Source organism: Xenia sp. Carnegie-2017, unplaced genomic scaffold, assembly GCF_021976095.1.
Source record: "Xenia sp. Carnegie-2017 unplaced genomic scaffold, XeniaSp_v1 HiC_scaffold_22, whole genome shotgun sequence".
In the NCBI taxonomy this organism is placed as follows: domain Eukaryota; kingdom Metazoa; phylum Cnidaria; class Anthozoa; order Malacalcyonacea; family Xeniidae; genus Xenia; species Xenia sp. Carnegie-2017.
Genome location: NW_025813485.1, coordinates 7,868,675 through 7,888,383, shown reverse-complemented (window position 1 = coordinate 7,888,383; position 19,709 = coordinate 7,868,675). Strand labels below are relative to the sequence as shown.

The following is a 19,709-nucleotide window of genomic DNA, read 5'->3' as shown; positions in this document are numbered from 1 at the left end:
AAATTATTGATAGTGCTGGAAGTGGTTTTCTCTGTAATTTTGTCTTCTCAAGGAAAAAATTCAGAGATATGAATTAAGAATGAAGAAGTTAAAAAAATTGGACTTATTTTTATTACTTCATTTGCTTGGTAATGGAGTTTCTAAAATCGATCGAACTAAAAGTTCAAAACCCTTTTTTTAATCATTCAGTTATTGGCTACCGACCAGATAACACATGTGTATTTAAAATAGATGAAAATACCTCTTTTGGTCGTGATCTTCATAGTTTTGATCTTTTAAATCATATCTAGGTTGGAAGTAAAGGCAGTGTCAAGATTGACAATAGTTTCGGGAAAATGCTGAGCATATGAAAAACCTGCTACAAGGAAATTTCTTATTATGAAGAGTTTTGACTTCTGGGAATAAATTTAAAAAGTTGTCTAGTATTTCAGCTGGGATATATTTTTTTAATAGCAATTCCAAGACCGATTAGTTACATCTAATAATCAAAAACGAAGCCTTCAAAGTGTTAAGGTCATTTTACCGGGTAGTTTAATTTCACTACTGTGTCGAGTTATACTAGGACCTATGGGGAGTAAATGCCCCTTTAGTTATATATATATATATATATGCAAAGCTCACCTTTATAGGTTTGAGCACTCTGGTGATTCTACAATATAGTCCATACAATTTGTAACCGTACGTCCCGTGTCCCAAGTGCAGGATTCACCATTGCACTGTGGTGATAAGTTGATTAGGTTTTGGAACAAGATCATTGTCGACCTGGTAGCTTCCAGCACATTGGGGAAAGATTAGGTTTCATGCATTAATTGCTTATAAGACTGATATTTCCAATTAATAGCAGATTTCTTTCGTTTTTCGCTTTCATGATAGAAAATTCCAAAGAGAAAAGTTTTTTCGTTTTATTCATTGTATGTCTGTGCCTCTGTGGAAAATCTCTCATGTGTGCTTTTGCAGGGTGTATGATGGCAAGATGGCGCAAGTTTGTTTGATGCATGAAGCTTGTAGCAATGATTAATCGAGTGAATGATTTGGAAAACCATCACATTGCTTGTAGAAATGCGTCTTGCACTTCTCAATCTGTGAGATATGTTTTGTAACAGTTGAAGAATGGGGCAAACTCTTCTCTGTGTAAAGAAAAAGTTTAGGAAAATCGTATAAGAGAACAGCGTCTGCTGTCTGTAAAACTACAAAAAAAAACTTTCGTTCGAGTTTTCTCCCAGAAGAAATGTGTCTTATTTGTAAAACAAATGTAATTGTGAAACTCTTATTTTCAAGCCTCTTGACAGCTTTTGGCAAAAAATGTCGTTGTGTTGGGGGGCAGTGGTTGGGAGAGACAATCTATAGCTTGTGGTCCTGAGAAAAGTATAGTTATGTTTACTATAGTAGGCTATGTGTCTCTGATTATTACAAAAAATCATGCATCCGTTTGTATCATTATTTTATAGTGAACCATTTCCACTGTGTCCGATGGCTTTCGATAATGAACTTCAGATTTGTGGATAGTAACGGATATATTTGCTGTTTTGTTGTGCGTTTTCTTGTTTAGGAACTAAAAATAATGGTAATCTTTCAGAATTTATATAGCGAGAATAAATCTGCAGGCTGGCAACGCTACTGCCCTGATTTCCTTATTACCCAGCTCCCCAATTTCCCACCTGTGCTCGCTCCGCCCTCTGCTTGAGAATTTTGATCCAACATCGTACAAGAACGTGAGCTTTCGTGACAGTTCCGTAAAAAGACGTAAATTTATTCGTTTAATCTGCCGTATTAACTCTGATAGAAACCGGTCGGGTGGCTTGATATTTGTGTTATTTGTGTGTTCTGTTCCTTCACTATTATTGAAAATTTACAACTACTCATAATCTCTGGTTTATACTCATTAGGGGAAACTAAAAATGTCTGAAAATGGGCGATATGGTCGGGTACGTCATAGCTTACTAATATGTACTTTTAGTGTTGATGTCTGTCCGGCAAAATTTTATCTTTTCGTTCCAATGTACAACCTAATATCATAACTTGTGTCTTCATTTAATTATGTGGAGGGTATATTTCTGCTATTTTTATTTTGAAATTATGAATTGTATGACGATGAAAGATACAAATTTGTATATAAGAACAAATATTTGTACCTGAAGGAACGTACGTGATCTCCCTATTTTGTCGTTAATCGACAGTGTTTTTGTATGTGTTAAGTTTATCGTTAGCTTACGTGATTAAGTATTTTATTGTGTAAGCTTCTACGTTTTCAACGTTTTTTAAATGAGAAAGATAGTTTTTAAAATATGAACCATGAAAGTGCTAAGTTGCTCTGTTTTTATCAAGCTCACTTTCCAAATACAGGTTACAAGCACTATGTCTGTTGTGCTTTTATTTACTGAACTAAGTGGCTGCGCTTGTCTTGTTCTGTATTGGCAAAGCATTGATTAAAGTGACTGTGTTGTATTCAGAAAAGTATGCCTCTTTTGGTAGCATAGGTCATCAAAAACCTTCTCCCAAATTGGGCACCTTTTCATTGCAAGGGTGGAAGGGATTATGTTGTATGTATGTGGGAAAGAGGGTTCATAAACTTTGGGGATAACACAATTTTTTGAATGTTATATGTAGTTGGCTGAATCGGACAATGCAACAGAATCTGAAAGAGAACCAATGTTGAATGGGAGTTCAACTCCAGAGGTTACAGTTGTATCATCACCTCCACCATCTTATACTTCAACTGAAAATGAAGATGACATAATACCAGGTTGAGTATAATTTGTGTTTTAAGATTCTTCAGTGATTTTGTCATTTGTGCCTCACCTTATGAATCCAGGAAAGCATTTTGGAAATGTCTTTCATTAACCTTTTTTACAAACATTTTGAGAGATTTTTCACGTAATTACAAGATTTTTGACAGTAAAGAAACAGGTTATGCAACATGTTTTTTCCTGAATTAAAGTGCTAATGAAATCAATTTTTTATTTCAACATAATTTATATGAATATTGTGTGATTGAAATTGTAGAAACTATAAAGAACTCAATGTTAGTAAAGGTGATCCAAAATTCAATAAAATATTCTATTCCACTATGTAAATTTGCTTGTGTGATTGCTATAACATACTTTCAAGTTTTTTCCTTAGAAGTTTGTCAGAAGTTTTTTTTTTGGGGGGGAGGGCAGAAAGTGTCAAAAGTTCCCTGTAAAAGAAATCTGTTTTTTTACAGTGAACGTTTGAGCTCTCATTATGCAAGACAACATATTTTGTTTTGTAAAACAAGCATTGCAAAACTTTGGATTGCTTAAGATATATTACGATCTTTTTAAAAAGTTTTTTCAATAAAAATGTTCAATATAAATAGCAAAATTTTTCTTTTGTCATCTTGTTCAGGCTTCGTGGAAAATATTTGCTTTTTACAATCACAGTAAAATCTTCTCAATATGATGACATCTTTTCATGCTCAAACCCAAAAGTACATTCTTTTCTCTGGTGTTTGTTGTCCTAGAAATCAATATTAACATCACAAAATTCAGTTGGAGGCCATGTAAAATAAGTTCAATGCATTTTTTCATTTGCAAAACATTACAAAATTCTTTAGCCTGGGTGTTTTGCTTTGACCTAAATTGTAATAATTATAAACATGTTCATGTTTATTTAATGAGAGTCTCCTGTTAGGACTTGCTGAGACAAAAACCATTCATGAATATAAACTTGCAACACGAAATGAGAACAATTAAAGAACATATTTCTACGACATAAAAAAATCTGTTTAGTTTGTAAATTAGCCAAAGATGGTTCGTAGTTGGTTTAATAATCCTGCAACATCATGTATAATAAAATCAAACACATTTTTCAAAAGCACAGGTAGAATTAATTTATCTGAAAATCAGTAATTTTTTAATACTAGCCTGAAAGAAACTTGTAAAATAGGACAGCAGTTAAAATGTATAATGGGACAACAACTTGTTTAATGTATTTTGCATTTTTGTGTGTAGTAATTAAGTGTTAATTCTGCATATTACATACCTACATAACAAAAGCGTGAATAAAACTTGAGAAATTTGAATACAGCATGATCTCAGCCCAAAATTATTATTTTACTAAAAAGTATTAATGTGATGTTAATACTTATTAAACTTACACTCCTAACTTGGTCAGGTTGTTGAAAGTCAGTCAACATCAACACCAACAGATCTTCTCATGACTCTACTAACACGGATGATCTACACTACCAACCTCTAACTTACTGAATATATTGAATATGAATATATTGTTAGCAGTGATAAAATATGTTGCAATTAATCCTGTATTTTCTATTCAGAAATGCCCCCCGCTTATGAAGTGGCTTCCAAATTGCCATCCTATGAAGAAGCTGAAATGAGCAAGCCATCAAATTCAAGGGTATGTATAATATTATTTGGGGTCAAGTGCAGTTTAGCGGCCCATCTAATGTCACCTGATCAGCAGAATCATCCTGCAGGCTTGCATCAATGAAAAAAGCCATACGAGTTCAACCATAACCATAACCATAACCCTGACCATAATCTCAACCTTAACCATAACCATAGCCATAATTATAACCATAACCATAGCCATAATTATAACCATAACCATAGCCATAATTATAACCATAACCATAGCCATAATCTTTACCATAACCATAACCAGAAAAACTACAATAGCTATAATCTTTACCCTAACCATAACCATAAAAACTATAATAACCATTGCCATTACCCTAACCATAACCATAACCATAACCCAAAGTGTAGCCATCTTTCAGATTTACTCCTGCTATGTGAATTTTAATAATAGACCTTTTCAAGGTTATCGCAGCCATATTGCACAAAACATTACGCATGGCGTCCATATAAATTACTTATAAATGCACAAAAATTACCCTTATACATATTGGCCGTTTCTTTCAAATATATTTCTCAAACTCGTCCGTTTTAATAGTTGAATTATTATTTGCGACTTTTTATACACGTGAGTCCAATTTTGTGTTAATCAAAAAGCGGAAAGTTAAAGAAAACATTTGTTTTCTTTGAACAACTTGACCGTCGTTTGAGCGATGTTTTTGAGTTCGTAACACACGCACATGTCTACAGCAAAGTCAGCAAGTATCACGAGGAACTATTCTACGGCAAACTCTTATTAGTATTTCCAATTATTTGTAAAGTGACATTGCTATTTTTATTATTTTGTATGGCCACTTAACAGCCAGAAGAAGAAACAAACAAGTATTCAAATAAACACTTAAAACTGTAAGTCGATGGCAGGCCTTTGTGAAACCTTACATCATACTCTCTCGTCAACTGTTTAAATTCCAAAGGGACAGGGAGTAAAGATGCCTCAGATTTTGCTGGATTTCCATCAAAACTTGAATCAGAATCCTCGGTGTCATAGGATTGATGAGGACGCTTTGATGTCGTCCATGTTTCTCCTCCTTTACGTTTAAGCGGAGTCCTCGATTGCTCGTACTCTGATAGCGTAATAAAAACCGAAGGATAATCCGTTCCGCGGTTATTTGGGGTTCTTCTTCCCAAGGGAAAATAATTTGAGCAAACTAAAGTACCTTGTGCACCAGTCTTTGGGTTAAAGTCATCGGCTCTGCTGTTTGCAATTTGTTTTCGCCAAATTTCAGCAAGTGCTTGATCTTTGGGCCACTTATGAAAAACTAAATTTTCTACGTGAGACCTCTTAACTTGATAATCAGGATAGCGTTTATCATTATCGCAATATCCAACTGCACAACGCGCATTTTTTACCATTTCGGCTATGACTGCTCACGGCTACTCCGGCTAGTTTAGGGTTTAGTTCGTTTGACTTGGCTTATGAGTTCCGCACATTTGCAAACTCAAGAACATCGCTCAAACGACGGTCAAGTTGTTCAAAGAAAATAAATGTTTTCTTTAACTTTCCGCTTTTTGATTACCACAAAATTGGACTCACGTGTATAAAAAATCGCAAATAATAATTTGACTATTAAAATGGACGAGTTTGAGAAATATTTTTGAAAGAAATGGCCAATATGTATAAGGGTAATTTTTGCGCATTTATTAGTAATTTATATGGACGCCGTGCGTGACCGCGCGCTCGGCCCAATGTTTTTGCACCCCCTGCAATATGGCTGCGATAACCTTGAAAAGGTTATTACCATTATTCAATTCTTAAGGAATGTATTGTTCTCACGGTCAGTAAACACAAAATTATTTGCATAGCAGGAGTAAAAAGTCGGGTTGGCTACGGTACTGACCATAACCACAAATATATAACCACAACCATAATCATAACCATTACCCTATTCATAACCATAACCATTACCCTTACCATAACCCTAACCCATATTCTAACGATAAAGATAACTTATATAACGTTGCTTTTGCTTTTTCACTCGTTAAGAAATGAAACGGCGTTTTGCCGTAAGTGTTGTTGCTGATAAGCATTTTCCTGCTATTTACTGCTAAATGTGCCCACAATCTTTATGGTCACCACAAAATAAATATTGTTGTCCGTTAAACTGCCCTCTAGCCGACTTGTCAATTAATTTCTTCATCAAAACTAACTAGTTCTTGGCTGACAGTTAAGTTGTAGCTTTCTCTTGCTATAAGTGTATCTTTTACAAACATTCCTGCCCGTTTTCTTTAATTTGTTCTTCGAAACTAACTAGTTCTTGGCTGACAGTTAAGTTGTAGCTTTCTCTTGCTATAAGTGTATCTTTTTACAAACATTCCTGCCCGTTTTCTTTAATTTGTTCTTCGAAACTAACTAGTTCTTGGCTGACAGTTAAGTTGTAGCTTTCTCTTGCTGTTAGTGTATCTTTCTACAAACATTCCTGCTCGCTTTCTCTGCAACCAAGCTAACTATTGGCTAATATGTAATTCACGTCTTTGTGTAGCTTGAGACAGGAGATTTGCATAATCAAGAGGACTACAGTAAGTAGTTACGTATTTGTTTGTGCAAATAGAAAAACATTGCTTGTGTGGCGTTACTTTGGATTGATAAAATGTTCTTTGTGGTGTTTTTTTTCAGGAGTGAAACTTGGAACGGATAGTCTTTTTGCTCTGTGTTTTTTTGGTATGTATAGAATTTTTGCATTGTTTTTTTTTGTATATATAGCCGTGCGATCCACACTAACGTGAAACAACGGAATTAAGTTTTTTCACGTATTTTTCACGACATTCTGTTTTGATTGGTGAGCTCCTAATTATCATGAAATCCTGTTCACAAATAATTCATGGTATTTTGTAGTTGTACGTACAGTACCGCTCGCGTATTTGTTAACATACGGTACGCGTATGAAACGCGTATGATACGAAAAACATACGCGTATGATACGAGAAGGTTACGCTATGATACGAAAAACATACGCGTATGATACGAGAAGGTTACGCTATGATACGAAAAACATACGCGTATGATACGAAAAACATACGCGTATGATACGAGAAGGTTACGCTATGATACGAGAACGTTACGCTATGATACGAGAGCGATACGCGTATCATACGAGAATGTTTTTCGTATCATGTCGTATTAGTGTGCATAGTTTTAAGTAGTTCTTTAAAATTTTTAGCAATAATTTTGTTAATGTTATGTTATATCTGCTAGAGATAACATGTTTTACTAAAGGTAATAGTAAAGTTTCGAGTGCGATTACGGATTAAAATACACGAAAGAGTTTTTAAAGTTAGCAGTGAAATAGCCGAAGGATAAGTATATACAGCGTTTCCATAATTTCGTAAAAGCATTATTGCTAATGTGCATTTAATATACACGACAAGTTTTTTTAAAATAGACATGTATCGACATCTCATGATGCCATCTTCATTATAAGTGAAATAGTAAAAATATATAAATGAAATATAAGTGAAAATATAAGTGAAATAATAATATTTACAGTGCAATTACACACTTTAACGATGCACTAACACATTTTCACAGTGCATTTTATACATAAACTACACTGCAATCAACCAATCACTGGAGCTTAAAATCTGTGGCTTGTGAGCTTATACAGTTGCATGCATATTAAAACCGGCCTAGACTTTGTTTTAAAGGTAAATCATCATTAATATAGGCAGTTGCAACAGAAAATGCAAAGTTTTCGAAAACTTTATACTTATATTTGTGTACGTAGATGAAACCAAACTATATTGAAACCATATACGAGAATATTAAGAAAATGATACAGGTATGACACGAGAACGATATGCGTATAAAATAAAACGATACGCGTATGATAATACGCGTATGATTACGCGTATGATACGAAATACGCGTATGCGATACTATCATACGCAAAATTATGTTAACAAATACGCGAGCTGTACTGTAAGTATGATGTCTATCTATAAATAATAGATTCACTTTTGTAAAAAATGAAATAAACCACCTGACAGCTGAAAGAACACATTGGCTGAAGTTTTAAAAGTGTTTTACATCGAAATGTTTTATTTATGTTTCAGATCGTTGAGTTGAATGGTAAAATAACTATTGAATTCAGTTTTTGCGTGATATCTAGAATGAGCGGGGCCTCGGTAGCGTTATCTGTCTACCGCTTCGGCTGACAACGTCAACCTCTGCCGTGATATTTCTGAATATAACGCTCAATCTTTTCTAATAATTATTTATTATTATTCATCCATTTGTCTGGTGCTAACATGAATCATATTTGTTACATAAATTTTCTTAGCTACGCATATCATCTTATATCAGTTTATTGAAAGTTGATATTTCGTTTCAGTTTAATAGTTTAAGTAGCGTTTACGTCTGTTCGAACCTCATTCCAACTTGCTTTTGTCAAAAAATTTTTGTCTTGATGTACGTTTTTCTTTTATTTGTGAATTGGCAAATAACTCGTGTAAAAGAAGCTATGTTGATTCCAACCAATTCCTTTGGTGATGAAAATTTTTGTTTGCTTTAAGTGAATTTAAATAAGCAAATGAATTTATCGTACTTTTATATACTATTTTATATGCAAATGAAATATTAGCATGACCCTCTTAGATTGACTCTTTTTTATGAAGATTGGAAGATGCGTTTGTTAAAAGCAATTTCTGTTTGACTTTTGTCCTAACTTAATACATTTTCACAATACGAAAGCACTGTTTACCAGCATTTTTGCCTGCATGCCTGCATATTTTACTGAGCTACTGAAAAGATGTGGCATATATTTCATATGTTATCTCGATTCTTATTGCAGTTTCATTTATTTTCAATTGGATTGGTTTCATTTTTGCCTATTGTGTGACGGACACAATTGCCGGTCGATATGGTGCTCTCTCAGGATTTGGACTTTCTTTGATAAAATGGGTGTTCATTTTGAAGGTATTATCTCAAATATTCATGGTTCGTGCTCACCTATTGTCCATCGCTTCGGTGTAGTGCGGTAGCTATAGGAACGTTTTGTTAGAATTTATGTTTTTTTAATATTGTTGTATTATTAATAGTTTAAGTGCTTAATTTAATTTGGAAACTTGTCGCGGAGGTTCCAGGCGTTATAGGGAAATTGAAAACGTAAGGCACATGTTAAAACCACTGTTGATTATTGTGCGACATGTTCACCTTATATATACTATATAAAAAGAAAAGAATTCGAATGTATTAAACTGTTACGGTGTCATCTCATTGGTTACTACCATTGGAACATTGACACGAAGTTTCTTAGTTTTTATTCGAGATATGTTTTTATATGCAGCGCTCTCGTAAAGAATTTCGATTTGCGCGTGAAGAATTTTATAATTCATGCTATGAATGCTGTTGCGCAGGACGATTTTCAAATCTTGAATATCAATGTTATAAGTTCGTGTAGATATGTTCTACGTACAGCACTACTGACAAACATTTAATGATGATTCAGTCGTGATCTGCTAAGTTTGTACTATGTGTTTTGAGCCAGCGATCAACTTTGTATCTGCAGCGTAGAGCAAGGCACATGTATTGAAATGCATGCAATTTATTTTCAGCACAGTAAATGTTGCAAAGATCTGTCTTTCGAGGATGCCTGGCTGTGGTGGCTTTTTGCTCTTCTAGGTATGTTTAATTTGAGGCTATGTGTAAGTCTTAAGTACAAGTTAATGTAATAATGATACATAGTACATGCTGGCACAGCGGTGCCATTTTAAAATTTACATGAAGAGAAAACTTTCATTTGAAAGATTTAACAGCGTGGTCTTTATGGCCCGTTCACACGATCCGGCATGTTGGATCCGATTGTTTCAATTCGGTTCCTTCTTTTGGTTGCTTTTTCAGACGGTCCAATAATGTTGATATTTGTATTCGTTTGGATATTTATGGTGTGGAAGCTGCCATTTTTGTTATCCAGTACATCTATCGATATATTTTGCTTGTTTTGCTCTTGTTTCCAAGTCTTTTTCAAATCTAATTTTTCGCGCCTAATTAAATTTGAGAAGTATGAAGAGTGAGAAGTCTGGGGCTAGTCGGCTTCCTTTGAATGAGAATAGAGCAGGTTTATTCCATGCGATATTTCACACTGACGGATCCGACTGTCGGATGCTCACCTTATATGTGTTCACACAATCTGTTTTTTAGGGTTGGACAAATCGGATCGTGTGAATGGGCCTTTATACCAATAAGAACTTAAACCTTTGAACATGAATTTTATCACCAGCTTAGGCATGTATAATTTATATTCATACATGGAATGTTTTTAGGTTGGTTGGTCTTTATTCGTGGTATTCTTGTGTACGCCCAAGTGAAGAAGACCGTACGAGCAGGTCAGGCGATCTACATTCCGCGCTACTGGGGCCTTATGCGAAACGAATGAACAGCGAGATGCTCATCAATTTCTACTTATTTTAATTACCGTTTGCATGTATAGGTACATCCAAGTATATGTTAGGATAGCAACTGAGTTATGATAGATGGGGTGTTGTTGGTCGTAGGAAGCATAGCCACTCAAATTTTACTGTATGACATGTTTTATTTACAAATCCTTTTGTGAATGATTTGATTATGACGCAAAGAATGTTAAAAATAATTAGCAATACAAAATAATTACATATGACTTGATTTGATCGTCCATATAGTATTCAAGTATAAAATCAAACAATGTCAACATTTTAACACGTAATATGGTCCATTTTCAAACCAACAGCAATGCTAAGGACATATTCATGTTAGGTAAGACACGACTTTAAAATATTTGCTATATTTTCCCTGCCCTAAACCACATATAGTTTAATCCCTGAACTGCTTGTATGCATAAATCGTGTGTTAGAAAAGAATAATTATATATGTAGTCTTTTTGATGTTAATGTGGATTTTTTAGGATAGCATGACATTGTTCGGTGATAATTAAAGTATTTACGAAAGGAAATTTTACCATGCAGTTTTCTGATTGTATTGCACAGAACATTTGAAATGACTTAATTTCTTAATAGCAAAACAGAGATTTTGTCGTGGTGACAAATTTGAATATCGCCTAAAAGAGAGCAATTGCCATGGTGAATAGACTGAAACCAAATAAGAAAACACGAAACCCAAGATAAATTTTTCTTCTCGGTTTTATCTTGGGCTTCGTGGTTTTTTACTTGGTTTCAGTCTATTCACCATGGCAATTGCTCTCTTTAAGGTGATAGTATCTTAATGAATAGATTTGTATTTTTTTACTTCTCTCTAAAGAAATTTAACTTTGTTTATTACGCAAATAGCATCACTGTACGTGACATCACATTGCATCATAACATTTCAAAGAACATTAATAATTTTCGCATCGTAAAAACATTTAATTCGCATGTACGACATTTTAACAATTAAATGGGTAGATGAATAGGTGCATAGATCTCAAAGTTAGATATTTCACAACACATCGTTGACAAAAATTGTCATTTAAAATTCCTAATTACGTATGTCTTAATGTGACAGTGATGTTTTTGGATGATTAATAAAGTTTAATATCTCATTAAAGACGTGAAATGAAATAATTCTACTGAAGAAAGTCATTGAGTCATTTGAAATGGTCTTTGCAATGTAACCATAAATTTGTGTGATAAAATTTGGTTTCACTAGCACTTTTATAACTATTCGTCGTTAGTGAAAAGTGCTGGTTACGAAAGAAGATGGGAGTCAGCTTGTACAAGATTTAACTGTTTGAAACCGGTCAGCAGTAGGAACACTGCTTTTGAACTTCATCTATGAATATACGGCATGAACTCTGTAAAACACACATACTGTTGAGCTCATAGCAAAAGTAACATGTTCATTGAAATTGTTTCGGAATGTAAACCGCGTTTTATAGTTACCAAAGCTTGCAGGCTCAGGAATAAGATTTGTGACGTGTCTACCTACACATTAGGAATACAAAATTCACCTACACATTAGGAATACAAAATGTTGATAAAAGACTAAATCGAATTTTAATTCTGCACAAATTTTCTTGTTAATTCGTGCCTGTGTATACCCTAATATTGTTTAATGGAAAACGTGCAAAAAGCAAACAGTGACGAGGAGGAAGATTTCGAGAGCGCCGACGAGGGAGAAAGCCACGCTAATGCCAAAGGACAAAGTAACTTAAGTGAGACTCATGACGTCGAAAATATTAAAAAAAATTGCAAAGACCCCACACCAGGTCAACTTGAGGTTGAAAAACCGAATGTTGACCAGCAAATTTTGGATGAGAAGACCGGGAGTGATGAGAAAATAGTGAAAGGTGAAGGTAATCAGAGTGAACTTAGCAGCTCAGAACCTTTACCACCACCAGCTGACCTCTCAGCCAATCAACAAACTATTATTGGTGTGGAGAAGAAAGAAAAACTGAGCTCAAATAATGCTGCCAACAGTGAATTCAAAGAAAGTGAAAAGTAAGAACTGTTTCTTTCAACTGTGTGACAGGAGGAGTGCAAATTTTCCAATTGGGGTGCATCTTTATTTCAACTGAAGTAGCTAGTGCATTGGGCTATTGTGGATTTTAACTAAGGCTTAAGGATGGGGGAAACTTGTGTAATGAAAATGTTATTATCTTTTAAAAAAAATTTTATATGTTTCTTGTTAATGAATGTGCATAGCATGGAATGGAAATTCCATGTAAACGATTTTACAATGTTTGCCAACCACCAATATAAACAGTTCAATAACTGAGCGATTTTTTTAAAATGACTGGATATTTGACAAGAATGACTCACTAAGCCTTGTGCCTAAATGCAACCATGTAAGTGTGGTATACAGGAGTTTACTCAGTTTTTAATTATAATAACATGTCAATTAACATATATTTATGAATGTAACAGACATTAAACCAGATTAGACATGCAGTAAAATTGAGATGTTTACACATAACTATTGTTTCATCCAAACAACTTTACATCGCAAATTATTTAATTATAGACATTTGGAATATTCAAGATTGTTAGTTTGGAGCAACATTCACATTAAAAACCTATAAATGACAGTTTTCACGATAGCAGACAACACATAGGTGCCATATCAGACATTACACATCTGTCAAGTGACAATTATTATTTGTAATATTAACACAAAATTTGTTTTGCCTAAATTCCTTAAATTTTTACCATGAAAACTACTAATTGGTGACTGAAAATAATTAAAAGACTTAAAATTAACAATTGAAACCCAGCAACATTATTCATTATGACACACCAAACTTCAGCTATGGCATATTGCTATTTTTAAAAAGATTAAAAATGCACTCATTCCTGAAGATTATGATAGTTGCATTTTCAAGAAATTCAATATGGAATTTTGAAGGATTGTACTTGGTTTTTCTTAAAATAAGTTTTAAAAATTAACTTTAAGTGCATTTAAACATACATTTGCCATAATTTATTTCAATTTGAATATTTTAATTAAAATGTGCAAAGTAATACTTAATTGCGAAAAGTGTTGGTATAAATGCGAAATGACCTAATTGAAATGGGAATAGCCTCTAATACTATTATATTAATTGTCTACAGTACGTAATACAATTTTAAAATTTTTTATAAAGGGGTGCTTGACAATTTTTAGGGTTGTGCACTTGGTGGTGGAAAGGTGTGCACATGGTGAAAACTGAAAGTTGACAAATGAAATTTAAAAATCATAAGAATGTAATGTTAATGTATTGATAAGAAATGCTTTATGATACAATGTCTAGCTTAGAGCATTTTTATTTTGTAAATGCTCATTATTTCAACAAATCATTATTTCAGCTTTATGAGATCCCACCAGAATATTATTTGGCTAATTCCATTTGTAGCCATATTTTAGTCCCACTATAAACTGATGATTACACAATGAGGTCATTAGCTAATCAGGTCATTAGATGTTGAGCAAGTGAAATTAAAGTAAACTTTGAATGCAACATATTTTAAACTTCCACTGCCAAACCATCCTGCAGTATGAGGTGCTGAAATTTTATTTTCACCAAATGGGAACCTAATTGTTTTAATACAAGATGAGTTTAAGCATGAGTTAAATCTCAGAAAAAATGAAGAGCCTTGACTGTACGCATCACAGTTCACATCGTGTTACGTAGGTCTTAATATTTATCTCATTCAGGCTCTCAAAAGATCGTAAAAAGACAGGATACTAGTAGGATCTCGCAGGATCGTAAAGGATCGTAATCAGGAATTTCACTCGTGTAGCTTCTGCCACCTTATCACTTCTCCTGTAGCTCGATTTTAAAAGTCGGATTGTGCGTAAAAGTATAAATAGAAACATGCTAGAATTTTGACATACATAACATACATTTAACATAAATATTCAACAAACTAAAATTGGCGGGCTTTATTTGTCACTTTACATTTCAAATTTCGGAAAATCTTCTTAATTTCGCCTTTCAGAATCTGATTCATCTTGATGGCATCTTTGTCTTACGCTTTTTTTGTAGGGAACAACCACGAACTGACACTTCTGACCCAACTAAAGTTTCTACCGTAACTTCTGGATGGGGCTGGGGGTCTTGGGGAGCTGTGCTGAATCAAGCAACAAACACCATGACGTCTGGTTTGTCTCAAGTTATTGAAAAAGTGGAGTCAACTCTCGGTATACCTGAACCAGGGGAGCTGCAAGATAAGGCACATTCCAAAAAGCAAAGAAGATGTTGTAACGGCAGAACCGAATCACGAAGTCCCAGTTGAGGAAGTTCACTCGAATTCTGGTAAGCTATTTATCTGTTTTGCAATATGGTGCTTAAGCAACTTAACAAATGTAAATTGCGCCATATCCGATGGCTAATAATTGCTGAATTCGTCTGGAAACCATGTGGCTATTTTGCAAGTAAACATCAAATGCTATTCGACAGCAACTCGAAAAATTTCGACGTAACGACTGAAGGATTAGGAGAGTTTAAACTTTATTTTAGTCAGTTGATGACACAACGTCAAATGACTAGTGTTAAGGAAAAGCCTTTTATCAAATTATTTGAGAAACTTTTTTTTAAGTTTATGCAGATCTATCCCAGGAAGTCATAAAAGATCACACGATATTGATGACGTCTTCTGATGATAACTGCATGCTATCTGTTCGTTCAGTCGACTTGTCCTACGTTGAATTTTGCCGATACATGGGCTAAGCACTTCGTAAAATCGTAACGTCGATCATTTTCCTATTTTGTAACCAATGTCCTTATGTACCTACGTATGCATACATATGTATACAGTTCATTAATTGGCAATAATTATTATATCTTTTATCTATTGTAATCGAAAAGTTAAATTGTTGTAAACGAACTCGTTCGATGGCGAAACTTCACTCGTGAATAAAGACATCGACCGTGAATGTATTTCGATGTTTTAAAGTGGTATCGTGATTTCATATTGAACAATTTACCTACGACTAAAATACTTCACAACTAATTTTATCGGCAATATTTTGTCCTTAAATCATCTTTTGAAATTTCTAATTGAAATGGATTGTGAGTGTAAATTTGAATTTTTAGCGATTTTCTATTGTACACTGACTTACCCTACATCCCCTACTGTCCTCTACAACTCTCAAACCCCCTCCCTCCTCCCATAGTAGAATAGACATCACAGAATCCTAAAAATGGTATATGATGATAACCTAAGCATCTCTCATCATTTATTTCCTTGAACATAGCAGATACCGACTCATTCTTTTCATCATGGGGCCTAACTTCCTTGTCGAATGCCTTCACCAGCAAAGGAATCGAGTTGGTTAACGAGGGCATTGGTGCATTGGAAACAATTGGCAAGAAAACGATGGATGTCATATCAGAAGGTGATCCTGGATTTCGAGCAAAAAGGGATGTGTTTAGAAAGCCATCATTATCTCAGGTTGGCTGAAATTTTGTGTCATTTTCGGCCATAGCTACATTGAATCGAGTTTAGAAGTGATCGGTTTTGTATGGTTTTGTCTCACGCTTATGAACTAAATGTAGCAAATATGGTTTTCTTCCGTGCTGCATATGAATCGTTACAATTTTAGCATCTTGCCTCGGCTTTTTCTATGTTTGATTTTTATATTTGGTTGATACTACGTATATGTTTTAGGGTCGTGGTTAGCGGTCCAACTTTTTCAGTATCATTTCCATAATTTTGCAGTTGCATAAAAGTCAGTAAACGTATCAAATGAACGACGACTTTTTTGAAAGCAAACATGTTTGGCATGCCTTACGACATCTTCAGTGCGAAGTGAATAAGAATATTTACTTAGATACAGGATAGTATATATATAGTGTTATGTAATAAAAGCGAAAGTATAGATTAGGTAGGCATAGTTATTTAAAAGTGAATAAGGAGTTAGCTTTTAAAATTCATGTTGAGTATTGAGAAAAAAATATTGCTATTTACGCCTTGGTTCTGTTGAGAAATAATTAAAATTTTATGGAGTTTTGCATTGGGTGTCAAATTAGGAATTAGCCGCTTTTTGTGTCTGTTTTGTTTTTTCCCCAGGCCCAACGCAAAACTTTCGAGCCAATACCAAGGAACTAGCCACCCACCCCCATGATGTACAAGTGTAAGGTGCATGTATACATGTAAATCGTGCTGTCGTGAAATTTAAGGTTTTGCGTGAAGCGAAAGAGGAAGATGCAAAGCAAGCTGCAGAGAAAAGAACCAAAGATATTTTGAAAAAAGTGAATTTCAGTGACGAGTTTGATCGCTTTCAAGGTCTTGCTCATCTCGAGGCACTTGAAATCCTTTCACGGGAATGTGAGGCCAAAGTACGTATGAACAAATTAAAATGATTTCAACTCACGTCGTCATTTTCAACACATGCATGTACGTAGTCGTCCGCTTTCTTTCTTTCCTTTGGTGAAATAAGAGTAAAATATGAAGTGCTGGTCCGTTTTCCTGTGGTACAATAGGCATGCGGTTGTTTGTCCGCTTTCTTTATTACTGGGAAAATTTAAAAAGGGACTCAAGTGTAAGTCATATAACCACACTACAATGCCTAGTACTTAGAGTCTCTTTGGTTATTAAAGTGGCTATATTGTGGTGTTTTACAGTAAGGGGGGGAATGGGGTTTACACTGCGTAAAAATGGTAAGTTCTGGATCAATTTATGATGTAGTTATGTAATTTTTGAGAAATGAAGATGCGAAACAAGCAACAGAAAAAACCTTTGGAAAAAAGTTCGTCGTGTCAAGCGGACCGGAACAGTGTCAGGAACCGAATTTGCAAATTGCTTGTCTTCATACAAAATTTGTACTATTTTGCGATACGATATCTTTGAGTCTTTTGCAGTAAATATGTTATAATTTCTGTCGTATTCGCTTATAAACATAAAGCCAGGTCGAAAAATTTCTGAGATGACAATTGTGAACTTAGATCAAAACAGACAAAACTGACTTCATTTGACAAAACGACAAACGGACTATGGTTTTGCTTCTGTTCTGTGCAAATTTGTGAACTTGGATCAAAACAGACAAAACTGACTTCATTCGACAAAGAGACAAATGGACTACGGTTTTGCTTCTGTTCTGTGCAAAAAGCTATTTTTCAGTTGATTCGTTAAATTCGTACAAACCCACAAATGACATTGTCTGTTACAATCGAAAACATCAAATTATTTTACATTCCGATGAAATTTTTTGATTTCTTTAGGTTGAATCCGCTTTGATGGATGTATTTGAAGACGAGTTAGGGATTGCAAAAGATAAGCTTCGGGCCATTGAAGAAGTGTTCAATAAAGCGTGCAATGCGCATGACCAAGACAATCAAGATAACGATGACTCTGTAAAAGACGATTTTGCTGTTCAGATTGGTAAATGCTCAATGTGTCTGAAACTATCGTATGTACCAAACAAATTGAACAAAACCGAAGAATCGGTCACGAAGTGGATCGAGGAATGCGCCAAAGATCAGAAGGAGTCTGAGGCGAGTCGTACCTCAAATGAAATCTTCTCGCATTTCGTAAGAAGCTTTGCGGATGTTACAGCAAAATCGATTGAAATGTACAGAAAAATTGCTGAAATGATCCTTATGGCGGATGAGAAGAGAGAGGAGGAGGTTGTATCAGCCGAAGAGCGTGCGAAGACCTTGCACCGTATCACAGAAGTAGTAATTGATCGCATGTCGAGTTTATCATCGAGTTATGCGCAAACACTGAATTCGGCTGCCGATGTAACAATGGAGGAAGGTGACAATATTACACCGTTGATCACCGAGGTTTATCTTGAGTGTTCAAATAGTTCGTCGCTTGTACAGGACGCATTCAAACTTCTCCTGCCTATTTTGGAGGTATCTGCTCTGAATCATATGAGCGCAAGCTCTGGGAAATAAGGAACTCATCAATGCCGAAATTTTAGTCTTTTTTGGCTTATTAGCATAAATATCAAAATGCATCTGAGCAATTTCATACATGTGGGAAAATTTATTAAGTAAATTATGGGCTTCTGTTTGTACTAAGCATAAATTTCGGACTTATGCTCCATTCAAATACATAAAATTTAGTATATTGTACTGGAAGATCAGGGGCATTAATAGTCAGATTGTGTTAAAGTAGATAACACGTTGAACAGTGGGAATGTCTGGCGGCTTACATAAACATCTACAAAAACACTTGAAATGTCTTCTATTTCATATTATATTATAAAGAATTATATCGTGATATTATTGTCAAGACTGGGATTACACAATTTGAAAGAATTTTCGCCAAATCAGCCAAAAGTACTCGTAGCAAGCCTATAATTCTTGGTCGGGTGGAGGATTAGGGTTATGATTTGGGGAGTGTAATGCAAGTTAGGGTTGCGGTTGGGGGGTGACGCAAGTCCAATTTTCATCCACGAATTGGGTGTGCTTTTTATGGGCGTGGTTTCGTAGGCAAGGGGTTTAGTTGCTTTTAACAGGTTTTTTCTGGTCAATGCCTCAGCGAATAGCGAAATCACTTGCATTTCTAACCTCATTTTTTCGAATGACTTATTTTTATTACTCCTTTCTCTTATTGTTATCTTCCTACAATTTTGCCGGTTGCAAAACCCTCCCGCACTTACTCTTAAATAGCGAGTTTACGTCTGGCTGTTTTTGCGATGGCGACGCCTTTGTCTCGCAGCATCCGCGTACACGAAAAATTTGGTTTCCAAATGACAGACATTCCAAGACGTCGACACCAAAGGTCCTGAGCTGCCATATTGGAAATACAGCGAATTTGAATAAAATTCTCTATTAATTACTTTTCTTTTGCTGTCAAAAGAAATTCTTAACTAACACCTCATGTTTAAAATATTTCTTCTCTCACAACCTTTAAAAAATACGAAAAATTTACCTCTTCGTCTTTGTTAATTATTCCGCCATTTTGGATTTTCAAGAC

At 34.7% G+C, this 19,709-nt stretch overlaps 2 protein-coding genes across 3 annotated transcripts; both read left to right on the top strand.

Moving 5' to 3' along the window:
* The first annotated feature begins 1,715 nt into the window (after positions 1-1,715).
* LOC124446646 (NEDD4 family-interacting protein 1-like) lies at positions 1,716-11,252 on the top strand. Of its 2 annotated transcripts, XM_046997496.1 has the most exons (9): positions 1,716-1,743; positions 1,887-1,925; positions 2,608-2,743; positions 4,298-4,377; positions 6,878-6,914; positions 7,012-7,056; positions 9,185-9,309; positions 9,948-10,014; positions 10,656-11,252. In XM_046997496.1, exons 2-9 carry the CDS (start codon positions 1,899-1,901, stop codon positions 10,766-10,768), a joined length of 630 nt encoding a protein of 209 aa, XP_046853452.1. In that variant the 5' UTR covers positions 1,716-1,743; positions 1,887-1,898; the 3' UTR covers positions 10,769-11,252. The 2 variants fall into 2 exon arrangements, with proteins under 2 accessions (XP_046853452.1, XP_046853453.1); XM_046997497.1 differs by lacking the exon at positions 1,887-1,925 and having other exon boundaries at positions 1,722-1,743.
* A 1,165-nt stretch (positions 11,253-12,417) lies between these two features.
* Positions 12,418-19,022, top strand: LOC124447258 (protein FAM114A2-like). Its single transcript, XM_046998153.1, is given in 6 exon segments — positions 12,418-12,803; positions 14,828-15,004; positions 15,006-15,097; positions 16,039-16,235; positions 16,964-17,122; positions 18,005-19,022. Coding segments are annotated over 6 exon segments (1,689 nt in total). The 3' UTR covers positions 18,683-19,022.
* Positions 19,023-19,709: the final 687 nt, after the last annotated feature.

Coding starts and splice junctions, on each gene's coding strand:
- LOC124446646 (XM_046997496.1), top strand. CDS start 1,899: ATGTCTGAAAATGGGCGATATGGTCGG. Junction 6,915..7,011: donor GCATAATCAAGAGGACTACA/GTAAGTAGTTAC, acceptor GTTTTTTTTCAG/GAGTGAAACTTGGAACGGAT. Junction 10,015..10,655: donor GTGGCTTTTTGCTCTTCTAG/GTATGTTTAATT, acceptor GAATGTTTTTAG/GTTGGTTGGTCTTTATTCGT.